This window comes from Colossoma macropomum, unplaced genomic scaffold, assembly GCF_904425465.1.
Source record: "Colossoma macropomum unplaced genomic scaffold, Colossoma_macropomum, whole genome shotgun sequence".
NCBI lineage: Eukaryota > Metazoa > Chordata > Actinopteri > Characiformes > Serrasalmidae > Colossoma > Colossoma macropomum.
Genome location: NW_023494800.1, coordinates 23,719,251 through 23,740,138, shown reverse-complemented (window position 1 = coordinate 23,740,138; position 20,888 = coordinate 23,719,251). Strand labels below are relative to the sequence as shown.

The window sequence follows — 20,888 nt, the reverse complement described above, 5'->3', positions numbered from 1 at the left end:
ATTTAGTTAAAACTATTTTGTGTTATATATATTTGTCATTCAGTTCATTGTGATGTAAAAGGAAGATTTTTCTCTTGCAGCGGGACATTCCAGTGTATTAAAACATCCCTAATTAATGCTTTTAAGCATGTTCAGACAAAGTAAATCACTGAAGTGAAATAAAAATGTAACTTTTTTGCTTCAAGTTCCTTTTTTTGACGACTGCAGAAGACTTCATGAAATGTGGACCAGATCTAGTCACACCTGGGTGGGAATGAGTCAAAATAAAACGGTGCCGTTTTAACAGGGTGTTTACCCTTCACACTTCCTGTGCCCACACGCTCCAGGCATTATCTGCAGAGGCTCTGTGTATAGACAAGTGTTCAAATACTTCCCCCGATCAGCAGATAGAGAGAAAGAGAAAACATACACAGATAAGCCATTGTGCTCTCGTCCGGAGCGGAGGTCCGAAGGCTAAACAGTTGAACATTAACTGTGATAAACTGCTGAGCAGTTGGCATGACTCAACTCTCTCAGCTCAGGCAGATGATCAGGCAGATGATGAAGTGAGAAATTGCTGCAGTGCGTGTCTGTGAATGTGAAAACGCAGAGTTTAATATAGCGTTTTAGAAGCAGGTCACACTTTCCTCAGTGTTGCTCAGTGAGTGTGCAGTCATGTCATAATGACATTGGAAATGCATTGGAATGATTGCAGGGTTCTGTGTAACCTCCTCACTACAAACGTTCACAATACTGGACGCTTTCCTTCCCAGAAATTCTAGCTCTATATAAGCAGATGTCACCACGCTTAATTTCATACGTTTGCACAGAACTCAGTCTTTGTATTGGTTGATCCTTTTAGTATAGTGTTTTCTTTTTTTGTCTTGTTGTGAACAAAAACACTGCAGCTGATGACATAGATGGTCACTAAGTTATCCTGTATTTATTTCAGAAATATTTTTATATATATGTCATTCTAGAAGGTCCCTCTCTCTCGTGAAAAATAAATAGTAGATATTTATTTCTACTTGCACAAATCTTAAGATAAAATTTAATGTCCAAGAAGCTGGACTTATGTGTTACAAAACACAGTCATTTTTATTTAATTTGTAAAATCTTCTGTTTGTTTGGGAGTGACAATAGATGATGTTCTATAAATTTGGATAACCATTTTAGTGATTTCAGTGGATTTCACTGTCCAGTATACTGGACTGTGGAATTAGGCACATGAAATCTGCAAGCTTTTGAAAAATGAATACATATTTATTATCAACAGACCCAGTTAAAAAATGAACAGAAATGTTTTGTGTCTATGACACTGGTCTAGCACATAAAAGGAAAGTAATGTGTGTAATATTACATACAAATATGTGTAGATTGTAATATGACATATAATGCTTTCTGAACTTTTTTTCGTCAGTGACCTCGATTACTTAAACCACTTGTTCATTTTAGGTATAGTAATGTAAAGCAGTGTAAATGCTTTGAGTTAAAGAGGTCTTTGTTTATTATTATAGTATAAAAAAATTATGAAAAATATGTAATATTTTAGGAGCCAATCATGCAGAAGTCCAAGCAGTTCCAAGAGTTCAGAAACTTTTTATTTCAGCTATACATACAGTAAACGTAGGAAAAAGTTCAGTGCTTGCTTTTTATGTTGGTGATAATATATATGTTCATTTTTGAAAGACTCACATCCAAATGTCCAGTATACTGGACACTGAATATTATATATGTGTGTATATGTTTCAAAAAACAATTATTTAGTATGCAGCTGGGAGCATGTTTCGTAACAAAACTTTATTTGTTTCGTCTTGGGACTGAGGAGGTTAAATGTTGTGGATATTGACTCTCTCTGTCTGGTGTGTTATTACTGGGTCAAAGGGAAATGATTTCAGTGATTTTTTTTTAGGCTCCCCGTCATCATAATACCTGACACACGCTACCAGACTTTCAACACACTCAAAGAATGGAACTGTTTTCCATGTTTTAGAATAACTGTGAACATCAGATTTCATGTATTCTTAAAGCTATAAAATAACATGTGGAACTGTACAGGGACCAAAAGTGTTAAACAAATCTGAACTATCTTATATTTTTGATACATTATTCCCTCCTGTGGCTTCATGCAGCTTTACACACTCTTGGCATTTTCTCATGAGGAGCCTCCTGGGATGCTTTTCCCAAGCAGGAAGAGGTTCCCTGTGCTGAAAATTCTGCATATGCTGAGCACTTCTTGGTTACCTGAAAGCACAGGGTGGAGGAGGTATTTGGAAAAAAATGAAACCTTTAAGCACTTAAGCATACATCTTTACATATCTTTAGGATTCTGAAAAAAAATAAATCTGGTGTGTCCTAACTTTGGGCTGGGAGTGTAGTACACGTCCTTAAGGTCACTACGACAACAGTATCATGAAAAATGTTTTTTTTTATATATATATATATATATTTTTGCATATTTGTCATGCCTAAATGTTTCAGATCTTCAAACAAAATTTAACATAACACAAAGACAGTCTGCGTAAACACAAACTACAGTTTTTAAGTGATCATTTCATTTATTGGTGGATAAAAGTTATCAAACACGATCTGGCTGTGTGTAAAAAAGTAATTGCTCCTTAGTTACTTGATCAACAAATGAAACCAAGTTTAGTTGATAATTGGGATGAATTAAACTAGACACACCCTGGTTTACTGCCAGCTTTATACATCACTTTAAGAGAACTTTTCCAGCAATATGAAATAGATTAAAGACTCTCAACAAGCAGCACACTATACTGCAATCAAGAGACCTTTTGGAAAAGATGAGAAAGAGAAGAGAACTCTATCAATCTGGAAAGGGTTAAAAAGGTCATTTCTAAGGCTCTGGGACTCCAGTGACCCATATTATCTCTGAATGGACATGGTCCTGTTACATCTGGCATAAAACAGCATTCAGGAATTACAACATCATACATCATACAGTCACACATGATGGTGGTAGTGTGATGGTGTGGGTGATGCTTTGCTGCTCCAGGGCCTGGGCGGCATGCTATAATTTACAGAACCATGAATTTTGCTCTCTAGGAGAAAATCCTGCAGGGGAATGTCAGTCCATGATCTGAAGCTCAAACAGGAGAGGCCTAGTCAAATTTTTTACTCAAACCCCATTGAGATGCTGTGGCAGGACACTAAACGCTTCATGCTCGAAAGCCTTCCAGTGTAGCTGAAATAAAGCAATTCTGCAAAGAGCAGCAGGCCTAAATTTCTCCTCAGTGATGTTAAAGACTGATGTCCAGTTATAGGAAATGTTTGGTGGCAGTTGTTACTGCTAAAGGTGGCATAACCTGTTATTACATTTTGGGGAAAAACACATCTTTTTTTTCTTAGAATAAGTGAAATGATCATTAAAAACTGCACTGAGATGTGCAAAAATAAAGGAAATCAGAAGGTAAATACTTTTTCACACCACTTTAAGTGAATTATATCTTTTATCATCTTTTGAGGGGCTGTTTATATCTCTTAAATGGTCCCCCTTTAGGGTTATGGCTAATGCTTGTGCTATGTGGACAACACACACAGAATGATGATTCTTTAAAAAAACAAAAACAAAAAAAAACATTCTTTTGCAGTTATTTTTGCTTGCCACTTATATTCTCTTATTAAAGCCAGCAAAAACCAGGTTTAGCATCTTCGTAAGATCTACAGATTTACCATTGGCAAAATCCTATGTAATCTGAGCTGAATGTTATCAGTAGTGCGCTGATGTTACAGTCCTTCCTGCTCTAGGAGCTCTTGAAATAGAACTGGATCGTGATTGGTGATGCAGCGCTGTAATCTTAATTGGAATGGTAATGGGAAGGCTAACAGTTGATGTAATTTATAATTAGTCTGGGGAGTCTTACTGCTGAACACACTGAATCCTTCAGATAACATTAATGCTGATACAGTACCCGCTTGAACAGATTATGATGGGGTGTAAATAATACAGAAATGTGGATAATGGTAGGAGCTGCTGTTGGCTGAGATTAGAAGTTTTAAAGAGATTTGAGATTTGAACACTTAGACATGCTTAATTGCTCTATGTTGGCAGAAGTGGTTCTCTGAGCTAAACATAGCCTCTGAAAGTTATTAATTATCACTGTTAATTCTTGATTTTAGGGTTGCAAGATGATATTAGAATCATATTGGTATTGGCAGACATTTTCTAAAAAAAGATATTGACATGAGAGATTATTAGATCTGACATGATTCGATTTTGATTACGTATTTATTGTCCTCCAGAATAGCAGAATGTTTAGGTGATGCTGGCCTACTGTGCTAAAATGTCTGTATTTTGTACATGTTACTCCATTTGAACCCTTTCAAAAAGGGTTTCCTTGTCATGCTTATCCATTTTCTACATTTTATAACTGTATATATTGACGTTGGTATCGCCAGATGTGTTCATGAAAAATATTGGATATCTGCTCCGGCCCACAATTTCCATATCACTGCATCTCTAGTCATTTTCAAGTACATAAGAAGCTCAAGAGTCTTCGAAACCCATTGATTTCTAACACACACAGAGGACTTGTGTAGAGGATTGATTTAATTAGTGCTATAGTAAGTTCTTGCATCATTGCCCTACCACCTTAGAAACTTTATAAATGTTAATGTTAATACATATGGCCTGTCCTCTTTGAGCCCCATTGCTGAAGAGATGCACCTCTTTCAGCATGAACCGTCCTGAGCCAGGAACTGGTCAGCGCAAATGAGCTACAGAGTCAACAGCATCAATATCTCCCCTAACTCCTTCCTTCTCCGGCTGTGGCTAGAGCTGTCAGCTCAATAAAATGAGCTCATCGGTCATGCAAAAACCTTCCTGCTCTCCAAAAAAACCCACTACCGGCCAGAGGAAGACAAATACGATGAGACAACTTCAAATGGTAGACGCTAACAAATAATCAGTGCATGCTGGTTGCTCAATAAAGTCAAGAAAAAATCAACACGATACTATAGAGTGCAACATTCACTCTGTATGAGAGCAAAGGATTACTTTAGTAAGTTGAATCAACATTCAAGATCTTGCAACTTTTTCTTAACTTAAGGCCTTTTTTGATGTTTGGCTCCACTCCACCTATAGTTTGTAGAAGGACCTTCTTTGCTTTCTTTTGGTTGCTCAGTAATGCAAAATATTTAATAGTTATAAGAGACTAACCAGGACGTTCTGGAAGTTAGTTTATAGTGGAGAGTAATAATAATAATTGAATGTGAGACTAAATTAGTCACAATACGATAATCTAAGAGGTTCATGGATAAAATCTCATATGGGGAGCCACAGATTAGTATTAGAAGCCTGCAGATACAAATAGCTTCCCTGCTTTCACATTTTAGTAGTTTTAGCACATTTAAATTGCTCTCGCAATACTGCAACTAGCCTATACTCCTTATCCCAAAACTGCCTTGTAGTAGCCCTACCCAGTACATGTACCTTTGACCAATGTGAGATGTAATAAGGCAATGCAAAACAGTGTGTTTTAGTATTTAAAAAGGGTTAATTAAACCAAAGATAAGATCAGGTGTCAGCATTATCATTTAAAAACAGAGTGTGAGGGCTCCAGCCAGGGGCATGCAGAGAGCCATTTGGTGAGCTAGCTTGGCCCTTTCACCCCAGCCAAACATGCGGGGCATGTGCAGATGAGAAGAGGCCAGCTATGGAGGACCTGCTCTTATCTCTTTTTGTCCAGCTGGCTGTCAGAATCTCTACTGAGACAGACACTTATCAGGGCCCAGTAAGGGTTGGCCTGCTCCTCTCCAGACTGTGATTTGTTACACATGAGAGATAAGCCAGGGCAAAGTTGGACAGGCATGAGATTTAGAAAGCGACATTTAAGTGTGATCAGACCTGGCAATGCTAACTATGCAAGATAGCTTGTAGCTCTTTGTTCTGAATGCAGTCAGATACTGAGTCACACTTTATATTAGGTGATGCTGAGTAGTGTGTAATTAAATGATCTCCAATGAATTCCCAATGTAAGCACTGTAAATGCTCTGAGTATGAGTTAATAATAACAACTGTAACTCTTTGTACATGAAGCTTCATGTGAGTGAATGTACTGTTGAAAACATCTAAAATAAACATATTGTGTAAATATAGCTCGGGTTGAAACTAGATTTTAATACAGACATCAAATGTCAAGAGTTCTGTGCACATTGAACTCTTTAATCAAGATATCACACAAGCCAGAAGTTTAAATTATCCTTTATTTAATATAAAACAGCACAATAAACAAATAAATTAGATATTTCTAAAATAATTCTCTCAAGGGAAAATGCATAAGAACCTTGTTGATTGTTACAAATTGAATGGGGAGTACATAAATGGAATGTCATGCAGTTCATTATTCAGACCTTCTGCTTTCTTCATCTCAGACAAAGAAATTTCGACTTTGTAGGGCCAAATGACGTGATACCAAGCTCCTACGAGTTTGTATGAGGTTGTATTTATAGTTGGTGGTCAAGCACTGATGTAGCTGCCAAATTTGGAGATTTTGAGCCCTAGTGGTAGGTTACAAAATATTACACTTCTAAAATGATGACACACCAAACAAATTTCACCCCTGTGCACAAAAGGGAGACTGGGTGACTGAGTCATTCTAATGCACACATGTTAGGCCCAAATGTGCCCATAGGGACTTGGGGGAGCATCCCCGAGTGGAAATGCAAATAACTGAGAAAATTAACTTGAGAAAACCCCTTGCTTTCTTATCAGCTTGTGGGTGAGGCCTTGCATTCCCTGAAGAACAGTGCACTGAGTTTACTCAGAAAGGCCAGCATTAGCATTTGTATATTAAAAAGATGGTGCAGGAGAAAGATGGGCAGCTGGAACCATTACCATACTAAGAGGCTCCCTCATTTGCACACAGGCTCAGACAGCCCCCCAATCACCCTGCCATGCAGTCACACCCATTACTACTGCATGGGCCTATTGTCCACCTTAGCCTGCGCTTGGACTCGGCAAACAGACTGTGCTAGGTAAAAGGTTACAGCTAAACAAAGGAGGATTCTCCCATTTAAAATCAATCAATCTTAAGGGTGGTTTTCACATTCTATCCAGCCCTTTTCTCACTGTACAGCACTGACAGTGGAAGCTTCACTGGTCCCTGCAATTGTCTTGGTTTGAATGGTGCCCTGCTTTTGTGAGGGGAGCAGTCACACCATACTTGCAAACTGTCTATGTGTAAACTAAACCATAGTGAACTGAGTCCTGACTGGTTAGCCATGGCAGCATACAATAGGCTGAGCAGTATACAAAAGCTATTGCAATTGTGCTCCTGGAATTAACAATAAAAGTTCAGGGATATTTTCTTGTGTGGGGTCAATTTAAGTTATTCACCCAAGTAACACCTTCACTTCATATCTTTTAGAATAATTTATAAAATGTAATTGTCTTATTTAATGATATGTACAGAAAATATTTTAAGATATTCACAGGAAATCAAAATCCAGGCACTTTGCTGCCACTACAGCAATTTTACCATGCGAGATCCTGAGACTTAAGACAACTCTTTAAATAGAAAAAATGTAGAATAATCTTATATAGAGAGAATTTATATTTAACAATGCTATCAGCTTTTTATATCAAAATAAATGTTCTCTTTTTTTAAAAAATCTGGTTTCACAACACGCCACTGTCTATGCTGCTCAAATACTAGGAACTTTATACATGGTAAGCAGCATCCATCCTCCTCAACGGAAACCGAGACTAAATAGCTTCATGCCTAGGCAGTCCAGTTACTGTATTAGAAACATGATTATCTGAGGCAGCCATTTGTCGTCACCAGGTTTTGTAGTGCCAAGCATTGTTATAATGTTCTTGGGCAGAGCAACGAAGGCCAAAGTCCTTGTACCGCTTCTCATGTGAGTGTTTTCAAAGCTAAGTTTGTTATCCTCGAGCTGAAGTCCTCTGCCTGCTGATACTCTATCGTAATGTTGTCTTCAGGTCTATCCGTGAGCGCACGTCGTGATAACCAAGCAGGCAAGGATCGGTGGACAAAGCATCATGGGTAAACACTGAATCATTGTCTGAAGAGCAAGAGCTGGAAGTGTCCTCACAAGATGGCGAATACTGTTCAAAAGGGGTGGACAGGTCCAGATACTGCAAAAATAAATAAAAATGTTTGAGAAATTGAACTTAACAGTAGCAATAGCTTATGTTACACCTACAGACCACTGTCAAATATAGAAAATGAAGACTTACCTCATCTGAAATGGATAGCAGCACTCTGTCAAGCTCTTCAACCAGCTGTTTAAAAGTTGGCCTTTGCGTTGGAACTGCATGCCAGCATTCTCTCATCTTCATGTAGCTAAAAAAATAAACATCAGAATAATTAACAACTCAATTTTTACCCTCATGTTTGACAAGCATGTCTTACTAAGTCTGGCAACATATGGTGATACTTACAGCTCATGTGTGCAGTTGGAGGGTTTGTCCATGCGATGACCTTCCTTCAACAGCTTAAAGAGCTCCTCTACTGGGATTCCAGGGTATGGTGAGCCTCCCAATGTGAAAATCTCCCACATCAAGACCCCAAATGACCAACTATGGAGGCAAGAAACCAAAAATAATTCAGCATATCATTAAAAAGGGATAAAGGATTGCCACAGGTTTTCCGTGTGCTAATTCAATCCTCTTGCAGAACACATTTTCATTCGTTAGTACTTATTTTCAGTCATTAGAAAAGTCCTCAGACAAATCAGGATTAAACTATGCTGACATTTTCTTGAGCCCAAACAGTATTCTGATTAATCTGAACAGGCCAGCATTCCAGCCCTGGGGATCCCTGGTCAGCTGATTCTTTGGCATAGCTGCAATGATTAGCTAGACTTACACGTCGCTCTGGTGTGTGTAGACTCTGTCAAACAAGGCCTCTGGTGCCATCCATTTCACTGGCAGACGTCCCTGAAATCGGACACAACAGAGCAGTGAGCGGGACAGTTGGTTGCAACACGGGGAAAGCACTCTTCCTTTTGATTCACAAAAAACATAGCTGCCCACTCTTTCCCTAATCCCCCCCCACTGTCCAATTATCTCCCATTAAGCTGCCTGCCAATCAACAGGGACACATCAAACATCTGTCTATAAAAGCATTAAGGCTGCAAAAGGGCCCAGGCACTAGACAGGCAGCAGAGACAGGACTCATCATTACATGAGCATGGTCTGGTCAAACACTCAAAACCTGCTTTGTATTTCATGGGAAAATAACAAACTGTACATCATCTTAAATGCTTACATTGGTGGTTTTCTTGTAGTAATCAATTTGATGTACTCCTCTTGCCAAGCCAAAATCTGCAATTTTCATGACGTTGTCCTCTGTGACAAGAACATTCCTTGCTGCTAAATCTCTGTGAATGCACTGTTGAGAAACAGAGAGAGCAGGTCTTAGTGATTTGAAATAGCAAAACATAAAACATCAGTTACACTTGGTTGACTCTGGTTATAAGATTAACCTATTTTTCACTCAACCAGACAAGACCTAAACAAAAATGATTATTTGTATGTCTCTATATGACCAGATGCATTCTAAATCCACAAGCAGTGAGCACTCTCAGCATATCCTCAAAAACAAGCTTCACTTTAAATAGATGTGGGCTTCATAGAAAAACACCACCAAACTGTTTGCTGAACTGAACGCATGTTATTAAGTTTATTTTGGTTTTCATTTTAAATAGAAGTGGTATTTGGGGATCGAAAAAGGGGACGAAAAAGCCCCTGGTTTGCCGCCCTTAATGGAAGGGTTTCAGACAGCTGCATTCTTAGCAGGCCACAAAGACCTAGTAATATGATCCTGTGCACAGGCGGGTCTGTGCGCCTGCTTGCTAACAGATTTATGGCAGTGCTAAAAAGGACAAAGCCCACAGAGACGGGATGGACGCAGCGGTAAACACAGCACACCACCACTCCACTAAGGAATGCCTGGCATCATGTGTCAGACAAAGGGACACGTTGATAAGACAGGAGAGCCTGGTTTTTAGCATACACACAAATGAGCTGTGCTGTTTCTCCAGTGCCCCAACTCACCCTTTTAGAGGCCAGGTACTCCATGCCTCGCGCCACTTGGTAGGCACAAGAGATCAGGTCCTTGAACGTGAGCTGTTCCTCTGGAACCTTGGTCACATCAAAGGTGTAATCCATGCCAGGAGGACGACGCGCTCGCAAATACTCCCGCAAGCTTCCTTTAGAAGCGTACTCAACCAGCACATAGAGTGGACCTGGAGAACCATGTTAAGAGTCATGTTAAAATAAAAAAAAAAACCTCAATTACTGTAGCCAGCTGAGTCTTCATAGAAAGGAGCTGACATCTCATTCACATTAGAGCTTGCCTTCATTATTGGCCATTATTACACCACTTACATTACTTTCTAATTGACATAGTTCTCAAGCAACTATAGAGAAATGTTCTAATAGTTGCGATGTGTCACGGAGTTGAACTCACCATCCTGAGTGCAAACACCAAGGAGATTTATGATGTTCTTGTGCTTGTCCATGCCCTTCATGAGCTCCATCTCTGAGATAAGGTCAGCCAAGTCTTTGTCAGTTGCATCATCTGAAAAAGAGATTAACCATTTTTAATTGGCTTAAATTAAGTTAATTTCCTCAGACATATTCTGAAATGCCATATTGACCATTTCTGGAAATACCTACCTTTCAGCATTTTGACCGCTACAGTGGTTACTTGATCTGGATTATCCTTGTTTATCCCATAAGCCTCTGCTCTCACCACCTGACCGAAACAGCCCTCGCCGAGAGGTTTCCCCAGGGTTAAACTAGAAAAACAGGCAAAAACATGGTCAGTTCATTGTAAAATAGTATGATCAGAATGGTTTGTGTTAGTTGGCTTGAAAATGGTACGCACTTCTCTCTTGGAAACTCCCAGTCAGGATCATAGGGCAGTTCAATCTCCAAGACTCCAGCCAGCATTGGAGAACAGCTGGAGGAAAGACGAGCCACCCTCATTAGAGAGGCACTGGACTTCCCAGAGGAATTGGACTCCACAGAGTACTGTGAACGTTTCCAAGATACACAGCATTAGTATCCATGTATTCAAATAAACTATTATTTCAGAGACATCACCATGAGACTTGCTCTAAACCTGAGTTACCCTCTCACCTGTCTCCGTAGAGGAAATTTGGAAAGTTTCTGCACAGGGAGAGCATCAAAGGGCTCTCGGGTGGGGTGGACCTGCATCCGGCACAAGACCACAATCACGATAGCCATCACCAATGCAAGGAAGCCTGAGGCATAGATTATGATGTCTGTGTATTTGGTCTCCATGAGGTCCATTTCTTTGGCCACTTCTTCCTCTGTGAATAGACAATGGAGTTGATGTTTTTATTTCCATGTGATGAGACCATAAACCAAAATCCAGTTGATGACTTTGTGTGGTTGTTGCATCATAACAGCATGTTTAACATACCTGATAAAACAGTGAGCCATGCAGACTGGTGAGAGAAACCAATAGAGTTTCCAGCTAAGCAGGTGTACTCTCCAGCATCCTCCATTGTGATATTTGTCAGATACAGAACCTCCACCTCAGACATGTTTAAGCTGCCTGTCTGCAAAGTTAAAAACCAAAACAGGTTAGCATCTTCACACCTTGTCTTTCATGCATTGCGTTATCATAGCAATGAAGTCAGTTATTGTAGTCTGAATGGAGTTTTTGCCTTCCATAATATGTCTTGTCACTTCAAAATGTTGCTGTCAAGTAGATTTATAAGCCAGTGTGCTTTTTAAATATGTATCCATTCAAATACCTTGACAACTTTGACGTAGGGTATGCCATCAGGCCCGTAACGGCTGCCATTCAACTCAATGTGCTTCAGCCACTGGATGTGTGGCTGGGCATCACTGTAGACCTTACAGAGGAACTGGGCATCCCCTCCTACTACTGCTGTAGTGTTGGTGGGCAGACCAGCTTGCAGAATGGGCCTGTGAGGAGAGCGCTCTGAAAAGGAAAGATAAAGTTTTTTAGCACCTCAATCACATGTATGTAGTTTAGAATGCAAAAACAGAGGGTGAATTATTCTTTCAAAGTGGCCACAATTTCTTTCTAATACCTTCTTACCCCATTAACATGCACATAAATGCTTATCTATGATTTTATAAGCAATAACTATGCTGGCTTGTTAGTTTGGTGTTTTAAGTATGTCATACTTTTACATAATTGTTTCCAAAGCCCACAGAGAAACATAGTAATTACAAGTGTTAATCTGATAAGATGGCCGAAAGCAGGGAAAGAGATAAGCGGTGCTTCCAAAAGCTAACCAAACATGCACTAATTGGTTCCATTAGGGGATTTCAGAGCCAAGCCCGTGTACTGGGATGCTTTGAAGTCCCTGAGCCCTATTTTCCCCCCTGCGCCTGCTCTTTTTCCCCGCTCCCTGCTCGGAGACAGCAGTTGACCCCACGCTGGACTCTTAATAAACAGGTCTGTCACAGGTCAGGTAGAAAACTGGTCTGGACGCCCGGCCCGTTGTGCTTCCATGCACGTACTATACAGCCTGAAGCCAGCCCGCCAGTGCCCCCCTTAAGCCCTCCCTCCCCTGTCGTAGTGATATTTATTGCCCTTTTCCTGTGCGTTCTAAAATATATCTGTAGACACCTGAAGCCTTAACTGAACCATGGCGCCTGTGGTGGCACCACGTGCTCCATGGCTCTCTCCAAATTGCGTTTATTCAAACTGTGAGACACCACTGAGCTGCCAACGCTGGGTCTCCCCAATTTGATGTTTATCTCCCCTGACATACGCTGAGCAAGCCTGGCCTACAGTGGCTCCACATGGAGCCAGGACACTGTCTACAGTAGGCTGAAGCCTTCTTACCCAGCACGTCCAGGAGATAGCTATGAGCAATGGAGCCATATTTGTTCTCCACCACACAAGTGTAGTTCCCACGGTCTGAGGGCACCACACTTTCCATGACCAGACTCCAGTGCTGATGTCGTAGCTGTAAGGCACGAATTAACATCATGTTAACAAAATGTAAAAATATGACGTTTATTTCCATTCAAATTAATGTTAAACAGTGTAGTGGCCCTAGTAGTAGAACTGTAACAGTAACAACATTTCACCTTGATCCCTCCGATTCTATGCTCTCCCCTGAATTCTCTTCCATTTTTCAGCCAGCGGATTGTTGGCAGAGGGCTTCCTGTAGCAGGGCAGCGAAATTTAACTGTATTTCCAGCTGGGACAGCATAAAGCTTTTTCTCCATTCGCTGAACATGGGTCCAGTATGGCCCTGAAGAAGAACCAGATTCATGAGACTGATGGAAATGTGCAAGTCACCAGATGTTGCTGAGAGACATACCAGCAGAATTTTGCAGTTGCAATGCACACAGTACAAACCTCTGGAGAAATAGACTTGGTCATTTTCAATCTCTGTAGAAGGGTCTTCTAGACCATTGTCCTCATCATCATCTCCTGATCCCAGTGCATCTAAAAAGTTAACATTAGACAAACATAATTACATCTCTATGACTGGAAATAACTTAAAATGTTGATAGATGCTAACCATGTTCTTGTCATTGTATGACTAAAAAAATACCTGCTACTGTGATGGTGAAGTTGCGCAGAGCTTCTCTGGTTCCACGGAGCATACACACATACACCCCTGAGTCTTCATATGTTACGTCTGTGATCTCCATGACTCCCGCTCTAATCTGGATGCGAGCACTATGCTGCAACCGCACATCTCCTTTGAACCAGTGAACAGCTCCTGGACGATTTGTGTCGCAACGCAGTTTCAGCACATCACCAGGCTCTAGGAGGAGGTGTTCTGATGTCTCTTCATTCAGCTCCTCAGAAACTTCTGGAAAGGGGAAAAAACTATATGTTTCATCTCAGTGGTGGCAATATCACAAAAAGTGAAAGCCCAAAGTTTAACTCTAATTTTTAACCACTAGCTCTTAGTATTGTTTCCCCTAAACAGGCACAAAGCAGCTGCCATGACAATGATACACCCTCCCTCTTTCCCAATCACTTTATTATTTGGTTTGTCAAGACAAGGGATTCTCTCAAACACAAGGGATTCTCTCGAACACAAGAGCTTCTGTCAAACTCAACAAAGATTCCAACTAAGTCTCTAACTATGTCCTTGCGTTATGGCATACCATATGTGCACTGCTGATATAAGATAAGCACTACTAACAAATCAGTGACCGAAATAAGCCAGAGTTGGCCATACCTGTTGGTGTCTCAGGCGTGGCCAGGGACTGAGAATGAAGAGTTTCTGCAAAGACAAGAACAGATATTGACTAAACTACAAATGAAATGGGTATCGTAACCTAGTCAAAAAATACTGGATGCAATTGCTCACCTGATAAGACTTCGACCCAAGCTGAACGAGTAGCTCGTCCAGCAGAGTTCTCTGCCACGCATATATACTCTCCTGCGTCTTCCAAGGAGACGTTCACTAGAGGAAGAATGTTGACTTTGGAGATGCTCTTTTTAAGAGCCTGCAGGGGAAACAAATCTAGCATTACTCCCACTCTCGCAAAGAAAGAAATATGTTTCATAGTGTTCTTTAAATCATTTTCTTACAGTCAGAGCCTTAAGAAGCGGTGATCCATCGGGCCTCAGGCCATCGTTCTCCTTCTTGAACCACTGGAGGCGTGTCGTGGCTGGCCGGTGGACTTTGCACACCAGCATTGCCTGCCCTCCAACCATTACTGTGGTGTTCTCGGGGAAGCCTGGCTGAAGAGTGGGCTGAGATACTCGGGGATCTGGGCAAATGTAAGAGAAAAAGCCATTTTGAGCATACTGGTGTTTACCTCCACATCTATTCCTGACTGTGTGGTTGCATTTCCACACAACAAGTGTGCTGTGATTAGTCAAAACAGAACAGCTTGTGTTTACTGAGCAGTGCAGTTTTAAGCAATCAGTCTCTAACTGCTAACAAGAGCCCCTTCTCTCAAAAATCAGGACTGTTTTTGGGGTGAATCACAGGTGAAGGGGCAACCAACAATAGGGAGAGCAGACCTCTGGTTCTCATTGGAAGATGACCTAGGTTTGACTTCACAGCAGTGTTCCTGGTGGCACAGCAATGAGTGTGATAAGCATTTGTGCAAAGAACCCCTAACCCAGCAATGTCACCTCCAGCACTGAGGCGTAGCATTCTCCCACCAACACACTAATGAACTTCACTGAATAAAACTGAGAACTGGCCTGCATCTGACCCCAAGAGAGGGTGTGAATGGTCAGTAGGAAAATAAAAGGCAAACTAAACAAACCACACACACATGCACACTAAAAATAGGCTGAATGGCTTTAGTTATGATGGAGAAAATGCTGAGATGGAGAAAATGTGTGTCTGCTTTCCTGATTCATTTTGTGAAGACTTGATAATTACTAGAACTTTAGAAACCCTGAAGCTGAATTGTGTGAAGCTGGTCTGGGTCATATAAAGGCCACTTTTAATACTGGCTATCCTTTTTCTATACTGAAATTTTTTTTGCAAAAATGCTCACTTTAGAAACTCTAAAAACAGAAAAAGATGATAATACTACAGGAAAATAAATATCTGTAACTTACCAATTCAAAGTCTAAGTGTCATCTATAGCTACTTATAGATCACCTTAGCTAGGTCACTTAGACCTACTTATAGCTTCTGTCTAGTTTTATGTATAAAATATTTACATGGTCATTTTCCAATCTCTCTTTATCTCTTATAATTAAACAGCCAGTTTTTGTTACAGTGCAAAGGGCCTCTGTTGTGATTGGCTCCCCTCATTCAAAAAGCAGTCCAGGCTCAAACACTCTTTGTAACTTCAATGTGAATGTGCTGGGATACACTGTGGTAGGATGAAGAAGTCAATATATGTGAATGTATTTGTTTGCTTGATATCATGAAATCATTGGTTTCAAAATAGGATGTTTTTTGCAGCTCCTTTTCCATATACAGACTGATGGACTGTGGAGTGAATGGAACATTTTAAAACTTTGGGTTTACATACTATATCTAAATCTCATATTTCATAATAGTGAGGAAAAATTGTTTTTCAATGATGAGACTCCTACAATGAGAGTTTGAGGAAAATGCTGATGATAGACCTGAGTTTGTCACCAGTCCTCTTTTCTTAGGCCAGTGTTTTTATTGGTAACTGGAGCTTGCCTAGATGGCTCTGCCCATTAAAGTATTACAGTTGTCAAATGACTTTAATTTCCTTTGGCAGGAACTTAGTGGGGCATTGTTGGGCTGCACCACTTCTCCTGCATGGACTTAGCTCATGACGAGTTCAGAAAAGGACGCTTTTAACGAACACTTTGCCCCAGTCTTTGGCAGGGTCCACATCTGCCCCCTTCATTCTCTCACTAACAACAACTCTTACATGAACATGTGAAGCACATTGACTGTGATAATCATAAATGCAGCAAGACATCAACTGCTAGGTCAGGCTCATCACCAATTCCTGAAATGCTAAATAGTTCCATAATTTACATCACGCTAAGCACTCCCACAAGGAACTTTGCTGCAAACCAGTGTTGCTGTATTTAGGTTACCTGAGACAGCAAGTACTTGGTGAACATCATAATAGCACTTGAAGATAATCAAATGCCTTTCTGGCAGGTACAAAACTAAGACAGCCCTGCATTTGTAAAGGATCAATAGGAGCCCCCGAGGGCCTCCCCACAATCCCCTGTCACTGGCACCGGGCCAGACAGATTTACACTTCCGAGCCTCAGGGCTTTGGCAGGATCAGATAGCACTGTTTACAGCTCAAGAAAATACTTGGGTTCTCTTACCCTCCAAACAATTAAATCCTCTACCACTTCCTCTGGTATTAAGCTCTTCAAGATTGCACCTCTATGCTTTTATGAATATTCCTATAAACTGCAGCAGCCACAAAATCAAAGCAAAAAGTGGACCATACACTGGACTCGACTGGACTGACAGAACCATAGGGTGAACCATCTGATAAGGAGCCAGGAAGGTTGACCCCCACAGAGAAAGTTAAAATGTTTTTCCTGCTTATCAGGAAAAAGTACATCGAGTTTGAAAGTTGAAGGGTCTTACAAAACAAGACTGATGGCCACACCAGGGTTAGCTGAAAAAATCAGCTAATCCTAATGTTGGAAATTACAGAAACAAAAGCATTCTTTTTGGGTTTTACCTTTTGAGCGGAGTTCTGGTGCAACACTTCTTGATAATGCCAGTTCTGCCAGGCACAGGGTAAAGGCAATCTTATAGATGCTCAACATTTTGCTGAGGTAATCTGTGTCTTGCATGTGGACGAGAGTGAGAGCTTCAAATGCTGACTCCAGGCATTGGCACCTTCAATGTTTTCCTCTGTAGTCACAGATCTGAAAAAAAAACCCATAGGACTGAGTTAGAACGAGTGTGTCTGTAACACATGAAACCTAGTGTGCCTACTTTACACATCTATATTATCTACATTAAGATATAAATAGGACTCCCCCTGAAAGGCACATTTGTATATGAATGCACACAGGTGTACGTGCATTACGTAGCAGACACATTGTCTACCTGATCATTGTTGGACATTGTGCACCACTTTCCATAACATGAATAACTGGGGGTATGAATGCAGGGCAGTTACGGGCTGTTGTATGTAAATGGAAGACACACCGCGCGCATAATGGCTCATTTGTATACATGGACTTGAATCGTGTGCGGAAGGCACATGATCTTGGAGTTAACTGCCCATAAATCAGATTTAGGTCATTTTAATATCTCAGATTGAGACGATTAAGGGAATCTTACTCTCGGTTGCTCATACACGAGTTTGACATTTCAGTGTTCCCCGTTTTTATAAGTCGTATGCGCGAGAGTAGTCCTAAATGAAGGATTTCTCCTTAGCTGTTCTCTGCTTTAGTTAAACTGAGACTATGCAGTCAGCATGTTAGAGGATGATGCTCTCCGGCAGTCACAGCGACGCGCACTGCGCCCACTAAGGGACACGAGGCAGCGCTAGTTGTTCTGCTCTGAAAGAACCACAACTTCACAGAAAGCTGCCTTCGGCTACAAGCTGAGTCAGAAAGCGAAGAGGCAACTCACAACTGGCGACTTTCGCACCAGAGCGAGAGTTAGCTTAAGATAAATAAAGCCGTTTGCAAGTGTGAAGCCACTTGGTAATCTACACGCAGCTGAGCTGTGAAGGAAGGTGTGCGTAAAGCGAGTGAAGTGAGCCAGTGAAGCTCAAGTGAAAATACACAGTGGTAAATTAGACTGCTGACCGTTATTTTTGGGGTCACACTATTGATTTTTGGTCACATTTACTATGATGTGGCCACCTGTTTAGTTAATGTAACCAGTGGACGTTCATACCCAGAGCGTTATACAGGTCAGTTCTGGTCAGAAACCTCTCACAACATAAAGAAACAGCAGATATTTTAAAGAAAGTGTCCTCCGCTTACTTTACCTCTCTCCTCTGCCCTTTGCCCGGTCCCTCCAGAAGTTCGATAAGGCACCGGTTGTATCTAGTTTCCTTCGGCTGAGATGGCCTCACAGGTTCGCATTTGTTTGGAATGAATTTAAAATCAGTCTCCTCAAAATCCGCAGAAATTCACAAAACGTCTCAGACTGTGACTGGAAACGTGAGAGTTAGAAATCCATCAAAAACACAGCAGCGATAAACCGTGGGTCTCTGTGAGCGCGGCCACCTGGGCAGTCTGGGTAAGAGGCGCTCCTCGCTCGACACAGCGCACAAAGTCCAGCTGTCCTTCTTCTTCTCCTTCCTCTGACTGACTCCTCTCTCTCTCAGCGCTTCGCTGTGAGCTCGAGCGCTCGCGAGGCCAAAAACCCGCTAAATCCACACGGTTGAAGCAGCAGGCAGCGCGCGCTCGGCTCGCACCAGTCCAGTTCCGCTGGGGAGAGGAGACAATCCAGAAGAAATCCGCGGAGAGCCCTCAGTTTGAAAAAAGACCGGCGTCCCCCGAGAGCCGTGGACTCATCGTACAGCTTGCCTCCTTTTCTCGTCCGTTTTTCTCTCAGTAACTCAGTTTCTGTGAGAGAGAGAGAGTCGGTCCTGCTCAGCTCGCGAGTGACCCGCGCCGTTCAGCTCGCCAGTTTAAAAAAAAGCGAAAACGAGCCTCACAAATCTGTCTGTGAGGGGCTCCAGTGAAGGAGCTGCGCTTCTCCACCAGCCGGGGACCCTGTTCTGACTGGAAGGGTCCCAACAATGGGCTAAAACGAGGGAGAGAGGGGAGGAGGAGGAGGGGGTATGAGAGTGTGTGTGTGTGTGTGTGTGTGTGCGTGCTTCTCCAACCCCCACCCCCCCAAAAAAAACAAATCCCCTGAGGCGGACCCCCAACAACCAATATATTTCAAGACGCTGCTTACTTAGCTTCACTCACTTATAAGCTACTCCAAGCTGTTACTAAGTGCTCTATTGAATATATGACTGAGTATTTGAGGCGAAATTCGCCAGGACTGAACTCATTTCACAAACAGACAGGCTAATTTAGGCTAAAGATAGAAGACAGAGGGTCCACATGGGCTCAAGTAAGAGATTCGCGTTTATAAAAGCGTATAAAAACCATAAACCGTCTGGTGAACTTTATTAATACTGCATTATAATCGTAACCGTGACAAATTGCACTGTTCCACCATTAGACGAGCCTAAATAAACAGTTTACTCATGTATAATACATGCTTAGAATGTGTTGTTACATGGTAAATTAGGGGGGAAATAAATAAAGCATAAAGTTCCTTTGAAACACGCACTTGTAGGGTATTTGTGTACTGTATTCAATAGCTGTGAATGGCTCCTTCCCGTAATTACATCACTGCCGTGGTGCATACTCGCAATAATCCTTTTAGGCTGTGAGGGGTCACCTCGGCCCCCTAATTGATTTATTAGTGGAGGCCGTCTTCACACCTTAGTAGTAAATGACTTTAATGCTCGGTGCAGGCTGATCAAGCCTAGACCTAGACTAGCAAATCTGCCTTGTCCCTTTTCAGCACACTCTGTGTGTAGTAATGGGGGGTATTGGCTCTTGCACAAAGATGATTTAGCACATGCTAGTTTCATTTTACAGTGATATAAAAAATGTTAAAAAAATGAGCTCGATCGGCAAGACGACAATAAAAAAAGAAAAACTTTCCTGGCCTTTGAGGTTTGTGAGGTGTACTTTTGTTGAAATGAAAATGTAGATGAAAATTATGTGCTCCCTCTTTATTTTGATTGTCCCCTATAGATTTTCTACAGATGCTCTAATTCACAATTAACAATATGGTGAAATTTCGTTGGTTATTAACAGTGTTAGGGTTTGGTTTAGGACTAAATTTTGGGTTGGAAGTTAGGTTAGGGTTAGGTTTAGGGTTGGATTTAATGGAATCGACTACATTTGACTTTACGTTCAGTGGCATTTAATAGATATTTACTTGAATATTAGTTAAAGACAAGGTCAGCATCTATGAAGCATCTACGGTGGACTCTCAAAATAAAGTGTTTTTTTTTGCGAAGAAACTCAAGCCAAGCGCAAATCTTCCAAAATAATAGTCTAAGTATAGTTACTTAAGTATTTCCATCTCTGTTTATGTGAAATTACTTTATATAAGAACATAAAGAAGAACAGAACAGGCTATCCTGAACCAGAAGACGAAGTGTAGAAACCTACTACTGAAATTGGCCTTAAAGCAAAATTTATTTTCTAATTTTGTAGGAGCATTCTTTCTCACCTTGTTTTGTGTGGGGATTTCACCCCTTTGTCTATGACTGGGGTGAAATTGAGTGATGGACATGATGCTGCACCTGTGATGAAGGGAGGAGAGAGTGCACTTGGAGTATCTGGGAGATAGATCTGAGAGAGAGATTGACTTTCAAATGAACACTGTTTCTCTCATTCACCATGCGGCTATGGCGCTATACTGCCCATGGTCTAGTTCAACCTCTTTGACTGGACCCCTTCACTGCCAGAGATTGTGCTTTC

At 41.2% G+C, this 20,888-nt stretch overlaps 1 protein-coding gene across 2 annotated transcripts; it reads right to left on the bottom strand.

The window, feature by feature from the left end:
• Positions 1-6,186: 6,186 nt before the first annotated feature.
• fgfr4 (fibroblast growth factor receptor 4) lies at positions 6,187-19,129 on the bottom strand. Of its 2 annotated transcripts, none has more exons than XM_036587633.1 (21): positions 18,377-19,129; positions 17,108-17,297; positions 14,538-14,719; positions 14,314-14,452; positions 14,182-14,226; positions 13,543-13,806; positions 13,344-13,433; positions 13,070-13,236; positions 12,822-12,945; positions 11,755-11,945; positions 11,418-11,556; positions 11,111-11,304; positions 10,857-11,002; positions 10,646-10,767; positions 10,437-10,547; positions 10,022-10,212; positions 9,234-9,356; positions 8,832-8,902; positions 8,405-8,542; positions 8,201-8,306; positions 6,187-8,098 (listed from the first exon to the last, which is right to left on the bottom strand). In XM_036587633.1, the coding sequence occupies exons 2-21, from the start codon at positions 17,220-17,222 to the stop codon at positions 7,922-7,924; spliced, it is 2,835 nt and encodes a 944-aa protein (XP_036443526.1). In that variant the 5' UTR covers positions 17,223-17,297; positions 18,377-19,129; the 3' UTR covers positions 6,187-7,921. The 2 variants fall into 2 exon arrangements, with proteins under 2 accessions (XP_036443526.1, XP_036443525.1); XM_036587632.1 differs by having other exon boundaries at positions 7,922-8,098; positions 18,372-19,129.
• Positions 19,130-20,888: the final 1,759 nt, after the last annotated feature.

What these genes read in the sequence shown, in the direction of transcription:
- fgfr4 (XM_036587633.1), bottom strand. Translation starts at nt 17,222, where the DNA reads ATGCAAGACACAGATTACCTCAGCAAAATGTTGAGCATCTATAAGATT. An exon ending in CACGCCTGAGACACCAACAG is followed by an intron (nt 13,807 to 14,181) that starts GTATGGCCAACT and finishes TCCCCTTTCCAG; the next exon opens with AAGTTTCTGAGGAGCTGAAT. An exon ending in CCAAGTCTATTTCTCCAGAG is followed by an intron (nt 13,237 to 13,343) that starts GTTTGTACTGTG and finishes GTTCTTCTTCAG; the next exon opens with GGCCATACTGGACCCATGTT.